The 6,994-nt window shown below is 49.2% G+C and overlaps 2 protein-coding genes across 2 annotated transcripts in view; both read right to left on the reverse strand.

Annotated features, from left to right (window-relative positions):
• Positions 1-1,045, reverse strand: part of AUNIP (aurora kinase A and ninein interacting protein) — a 14,674-nt gene extending 13,629 nt beyond the window's left edge. Inside the window, exon 1 of the mRNA XM_008572168.1 lies at positions 871-1,045. Coding sequence (XP_008570390.1) covers positions 871-948 — 78 coding nt within the window. The 5' untranslated portion in view covers positions 949-1,045. The remainder of the gene's footprint in view (positions 1-870) is intronic.
• A 1,351-nt stretch (positions 1,046-2,396) lies between these two features.
• Positions 2,397-6,994, reverse strand: part of PAQR7 (progestin and adipoQ receptor family member VII) — a 9,200-nt gene continuing 4,602 nt past the window's right edge. The window contains exons 2-4 of the mRNA XM_008572169.1: positions 5,910-5,999; positions 4,323-4,563; positions 2,397-4,203 (exon numbers count right to left, since the gene is read on the reverse strand). Coding sequence (XP_008570391.1) covers positions 3,376-4,203; positions 4,323-4,541 — 1,047 coding nt within the window. The 5' untranslated portion in view covers positions 4,542-4,563; positions 5,910-5,999 and the 3' untranslated portion in view covers positions 2,397-3,375. The remainder of the gene's footprint in view (positions 4,204-4,322; positions 4,564-5,909; positions 6,000-6,994) is intronic.

Genomic DNA, 6,994 nt, shown 5'->3' on the forward strand with positions numbered 1-6,994 from the left:
CCGGTCATTTTTAAAAAAAAAAAAAAAAAAAAAAGAATCCTGCCATTAGTGTCTGATTTTTGCCTCAGTTTTTCATACGTAAATGTATGTCATTATACTATCTACCATATAGGGTTGTGCTAAACAAGATAACATATCTAAAATACTTAGCACCCACATAAAATGCTCAATAAACATGAACAATTATTATCTCATACTTTTGTTTCTCTATAATGACTAAAGCGCATCTTGCTTAGGTGACACACCTGGGTGTCATTTCCAACCTCACCTGGTTTAGTTACTCAACCTCACTTTCCTCATTCCCAATATGAGCGATAATATATTTAATGCATATAAGTACTTAATACAGTATCTGGCATCCAGTGGATGCTCAATAAATGTTAGGCCGCCTCCCCTCACGGTCTTCAATTTTTTCCCCTAAAGTTACTGGTTCTGGGCGGGTAGATGGCCTGCAACGGGGCAAGTTGGTAGAAACAGGCCCTCGTGGCGAGAACTTCCCGAATTTGCGCATGCACCCACCTCCCAATACTTCAGCCTCCACTGGTAGCCTCCCCCGGGGACTCAGCTCCGAGGAGTCTGCTCGATTAAACTCCTCAGAGAACGTTCCATCCTCCGTCTCCCCATGGCTCGAAACCTTGCCGCGCCAGTCTCTCCAGATCCCTCCACAGCCCACCCGTTCCTTCCGCCCCTTTTCTCCCCACCCGTCCCAAATTCCATTTTTCAACCTTTTCCAGACCCCAATCCCTCTCGTCTGTGAATCCCCAAAGCTGTTCCTTTCTCTGTCCCCCGAATTCACCTCCAACACCTCCAGGTCCCCCCCAAACGCCTACTTCTTACGCCTCCAGGCCCTCTCATCCCCCCACGTCCCACCTGCACTTTCTGCTTCTTCAGCGCTGCCGCGTCCAGCCACACGCCGCAAGCCTCCTCGTCCTGGCCTCTCCGCCTCATGGCCGCTGAGGAGACCGAGCGAACAGGACACTGGAACCGGGCTCCGGATGCCTCAGGGAACTGTCCCAACCGCCTCCGCCGACATTCAGATCTCGCGCCAACGCCGGGGGCGGAGCTACGCCGCGGCCTCCCCGGCGCAGGCTCCGCCCCCAGCTCCGACCCCGCCCCTTTCGCCAAGCCCCTCCCGACGAGTTAACAGCTGCTCTGTCCTCGCGAGCGTGGGGCGTCTTTCCTTTAAGCGAGGCGTTCGTCTCCTTTCCGAGCTTCTCTTTCAAGGGTTGGGTTCCGAAAAGAAAAAAAAGAGTTGGATTCCGGAAACTGCTGTGTGAACTCTTTCAAACACGTGAGCAATGTGAATTTTCTCTTTGCTGAACTGCACTTTCCCGCTGTAGACATAATTTCCCCGGGGCCCAGGGCTGTCCTTGGCTCATCCCGAAAGGAAGCGGCGGAGCCGAGGCTCAGGTCCGCCGGCTCCAGAGTTGGGGTCCTCGGCACTACCCTAAATAGTTACCAAACACGCGAGTTTGTGAATTACTTTTATAACTAAAAAAAAAAAAAAAAAAAAAAAAAAAAAAGCTAAGCGTAACTACGAAACCTAATGGAAGAGGATTTTAAAACGTTAAGTAAAAATTTGGAGTCAAGAACTAGCTTTCGATCCCATTGTCATCGTTTACTCCGTGACCTTGGATTTTAAAAAGGCTCAAGTGTAGTAACGTTTGTAAATTCTGAAATCCCCAAGGAAGTGCAAAGATGCAGGCATCCCACCAATTCTTCCATACCTAATCACAGTCTCCATAGACGTAATATATGTTTATTACTACATATCATTTTTATATGTTACATTTTAATATATATTAAAATATTTATTAATATATATTACATATGATATTAGTATCATAAGGTCCCCCAGCATATTGTAGCAGTGGAGTGTTATTTCTTATTTGATTTTTTTCTTATTTTACTTCCTGATTTTCTTTCATTGTACATACATTGCTTGTGTACTGTGGAAAAAGCAACATTATAAGAGTTAACATATAAAATCCTCCGATTGAAGGAAAATCCAAAACATGAAACCTCTGTCAAATTATAAGGTGGGATTATATATTTTAAACATTCTTTTAACTACTTCCAAAACTTTAGTAATAAAACTGCCCCCTACTCCCTTGCCAGAAAAATTTCATATATATGTATATATTATATACTTTATATAAATATAAAGAGTATACGTATGTGTGTATACACACATATACTCATATATACACACATATATAGGAGTATACGTAGTATATAAGGTCCTGACCCAATCCCCAGGCAAAGATAAAACAGGAACTGCTCTCCACCACCCTGTGTGCACTCCCAGGGTCCCCAAGCTCCCTCTGGAAAACCTCCTCCAATACTGTGAACAGGGCCCTCTCCGTGAGATAGGAGACAAAAAGCAGAGAGGCAGCTGTTGTCACAGTCATTTTATTCCGTCCAGGACATATCAGAGTCCAGACCAGCCCTAGCTCCAGCCCAACTGAACTCCTCCTTCAGTACTTCTGGACCTTTGCAGTTTTTTCCCCTCTGCCTGGAATACCCTTCCTATTCTTCATCTGCAAACTCCTATTCATTCTTCCCACCCCAAAACTCTGAGGGTCCTGGTCAGCACTGATTATTCCCTCCTCAGTGCTTTCCTTGACAAATCATAAAGCCTTTATCATCCTGCATTGATCCATGGGGCCCAACCAGTAGCCTGCCTCTGAGCAGAGGCCCAGAAAACACTGAATGGATAACTGAATCATGAACAAGGGAACTGGGGAGAAGCTAGAAACAGGCTGTGTGGGACACAGAGGCCATAGCTAGAAGATTTGGGGCTCACTGTCTGGGTTGGTGACTGATGGGCACTGGATGGGATCCATTTGCATCTGGCACAATCTCCTACCTTTGAGGGCTCCTGCAGCTCCAGCATTCCAGGCTGGGGTTCAAGGGACAGTAAGATCCTGCACACACTTTGGGCCTGCCCCTTCCCCATCCACCAATGAAACCTGGGTAGAGGTGGGTTGCTGAGGCCTTCCCTGCCTCTCAGCTCAAATTTGACTCTGGCCTAAATCTTACCTGGCACCCAATCTGAAAGCCCCAAACCAGTGTCCTGACCCCAGCTGACCCCAGCCTCACCCCTAGTGAGGGGCAAGCCAGGGTGGTCCACACCTTTATTTGTTTCGCTCTCCCAGGGAAGGGACCTGGGGCAGGCCCAGGAGTGGACTCCAGCAGTTCCTGGCCAATCCCCAAATTCAAGTATGGCCAGTGCTGCGCTTGGCAGTTGAGGCGTGCACAGAGTCACCGCGCGCCAGACACAAACGACTTTACCAGTCCTTGTTCCCATCTCGAGTCAAGACCAAACCCTTGTGCCCCCACTATATCTCCCTCCCTACCCGCTGCCACCTTTCTTCACTTGGTCTTCTCGTCGAGTTTGTGCCGCACCAGCTGGCTCAAAAGGAATGCAGTGAGGGCACTGCTACCCACAGTTAACAGGAAGAGGCCAGAGAAGTTGTGGGGCCAGTGGGTGTGCAGAGGTTCATAGATGGGCCGCCGGGCCTCATAGTCCAGTGCCACAGCCTCCACCTGAGCCAGTGTGCATAGCACCAAGAAGACGTGGAAAAGTTGGTGGCCCTGCCCAAAGACATGGCAGCTGCCAGGGAACCAGCGCTCGGGCACGAAGGTAGAGAAGAAAGCGGCAGCCAGCAGAAAGAAGACCACCTGGCACTTGTGGTAGAAAAGAGCCGGGTCATCCGCGGCAGAGTAAGAGGACACCAAGATACGGTGCACCACGGGGCTGATGTCCAGCGCATAGGCCAGAGCCGAGGGCACCTCCTGGCAGGTGCGGCCCAGCAGGCCTAGATTTTGGGTGTATTTGTTGTAGCAGGAGCCAGTGCAGGAAAGCCATGCGAGAAAGGCAGCCATGGGCAGGAAAATGCCTTGCACCTGGGCATGCCAGGAAGGCTCGATGGCATAATAGAAATGCACGAGGGCACTGCCAAACTGGTACACAGCCACACCCACATAGTCCAAGAAGAAGAAGCTGTAATGCCAGAACTCGGACTTGGCCTGCAGGAGGTGAGCCAAGGCACTGAAGGAGAGGTAGGTGAAGGAGGCAAGGACAATGATGAAGAGGGGCAGGGCATGTGGGTCTCCCCAGAAGTCCACGGTCCTCACAAAGATGGCCAGCCGCAGGAGCAATGCCAGTGCTGCCAGCAGGTGGGTCCACACGTTCACTGCCTCGTTGTGCTGCTGGAACAGCGTGCAGAAGTAGAAGCGCCAGGTTCGATGCAGCGGCCGGTAGCCCACATAGATGTACGGCTTCCAGATGCCAGCAGGTGGGTCCACACGTTCACTGCCTCGTTGTGCTGCTGGAACAGCGTGCGGAAGTAGAAGCGCCAGGTTCGATGCAGCGGCCGGTAGCCCACATAGATGTACGGCTTCCAGAAGAGGGGCGGCACCTGAGCTCGGTCCACTGTGAACACAGGCTCTAGCTGAAGAGACGGCCGATGCTCCTGGCCAACCTGCTGCAGATTGCGCAGGAGGTGGCTGAGCTTCTGGGCCACCGCCATGGCCATGTCTGTGGGCCTAAGCAGGGAACTGGGAGAGAGGCCAGAGCAAGAAAAGTCAGGGACCTAGTGTCCTCCAGCAGCAGTTGGCAGGGGGGTCCTTATGTCCATGTCTTACTCCCCATTCCCCACACCCTTATCCTTACACTGGGTTTAAGAAGAGAGGAGTCATCCCAGGAAGAGCTCAGCTCTGACCTCATGGGAGCAAAGATCATTTTGTTCCCTGATGTACCCCAAGTACCTAGAACAGTGCCTGACCCATAGTAGGTGCTCAATAAATGTTTGAGGAATGCATTCATTAATAAGGCTCCCTGCCTCATTCATTTCCTCTGCAGTCTGACTCCACAGCGTAGCTGCAGCTGTTTTATCTCCTAAAGTATAGATCTGGCCATGCTGAACATATGAGGACAGGCTTTTTCAGCCTGTGTTTGTGCCACCAGCAGTGTTCACCTGGTGGTGACAATGACCTTTCTAACAGACCTGCTTCCTGTACTTATAGAGGCAAAGTGGCCTTCAGAATGGCCAGGGTCTCCCACTGACCCGCCATTATCCCACATGATCTGGTCCCTGCTACCTTCTTCAGTCTATTGTTCAACCACAGTGAACTTCAAATCCAGTCACAGCCTCACTGAACCCTTGGGACTGCTGTTTCACATGTCTATAGCTTGCACAAGGTGTCCCCTCTGAGAGATTTTCCTCATCTTGCATAGTTGGTAAACTCCTATTCATCCCTCAAAACCCACTTCCTCTGTGATGCTTTCCCTGGCCTTCTGAACCTGCTATGATGACCCCTCTACTTGAATACCTACCATCAGACCATCCTTTGATCATTTAACACTTCTCATGGGCATTGCAATTATTAATGTGAGCTCATTGAGGGTAGGCAGTTCGTCTTATTTTGCAAACCCTGGTGCTTAGCAAGGAGCTGGCACTTGATGTTTGCTGAATAGAAGAACAACATAACTGTATCTGGTAATAACTTCATAACCTTCAAGGCTCAATTCAAAAAGTAACTTTTTTCCTGAAAGTTCCCAGCTAACAATTGATCCTATAAAAACAGCCCTTTCTCTCAGCCACACTTCCCCTCTGAAGTTCCTCCCTCCACAACCCATAGTTGCTAATTCCAAATAAATCAAACCTCTTACCCTGGCATTCAAGGCTCTCATGGGCTGCTCCTACCCTCATTTCCCCCCAGCCCCAGTGTCACACCCTGTGCCAACTTCATTTCCCTGCAATGAAATCCTTCAAGGCCAGTACAAGCCACCATCTCTAGGGGACCTCCTTACCCCGCCCCCAATTTTCCCGTGACCTATAAAGGGTTACACAATTTAGCCTTTAAAATACATTCATTCATTCATTCACTTAGCAAACACTTACTGAGCCTTTCTTTGCCTCAGACCCTGTGCTGGATCCAAGGGAAGGCAGAGTGGAAAAGAATTGGATCACTGCCCTCAGGAACTTCATGATCTGTAGAGGTTACAGAAAGGAAAATAAATCACAGCCAATGCTTACACATCACTTGCCAGGCACTGTTTTAAGCACTTTATGTGTAATTAACTCATTTACACTTTGTAACAACACTGTGAGGTAGATAGTGTCACTATTCCCATTTTCCAGAACTGAGGCACAGAGAAGTTAAGTACTTTGCCCACCCACCTAGCCAGCAAGTGGCAGAGGCATGCTCTGAACTCAGTCTGTGCTCTTTTTTTTTTTTAAAAAGATGACTGGTAAGGGGATCTTAACCCTTGACTTGGTGTTGTCAGCACCACGCTCACCCAGTGAGCGAACCGGCCATCCCTATATAGGGATCCGAACCCATGGCCTTGGTGTTATCAGCACCACACTCTCCCAAGTGAGCCACGGGCCGGCCCCTCAGTCTGTGCTCTTAACCACTACCCTAAACTGCCCTTTGCAAGACATGGTGGAAAGTGCTATTAATCATTTCATAATTATATACTGTTTTGCCTGGCACCAGTTGCATAACTCAGACTCATCACCGCTCCTTGTGTTATTCATTAACTCAACTATCTATTGAAAAACCTGCAGACAGAATCGTCTGCCCCAGCAAATAAATGCTCTCCAACAAGCTTGCTGGACTCAGTCCAGGTTTTCTGTCCATCGTTCATCAGATACCTATTGCAACTACCTTTGCACTAGTCACCGTATGAGGCAAAGAAATTTGGAAAGGATAAAGCATCCATGTTCTCTGCCACCAGTGCCACAGTGATCACACCCCACACCACCCAAATAACTCACACAAAGTCCAAGTAAATGCAGGTACTTGCTATGCAGAGGCAGTATCAAGACTAGCCCCCAAGTCCCCACTACCCCCACCCCCCGCCTGACTTGCATGTCTAAGTTCCTCCTGCATTAGCATACTGGAGTTAGCTCTTGTCCCTGGCCTTTTCTAGTCCAGGGGGGAAGCAGGAGTTAAATAAGGGGTGCTACTTAGGAGCACAGGG

Source organism: Galeopterus variegatus, unplaced genomic scaffold (assembly GCF_000696425.1).
Source record: "Galeopterus variegatus unplaced genomic scaffold, G_variegatus-3.0.2 Scaffold761, whole genome shotgun sequence".
In the NCBI taxonomy this organism is placed as follows: Eukaryota; Metazoa; Chordata; class Mammalia; order Dermoptera; family Cynocephalidae; genus Galeopterus; species Galeopterus variegatus.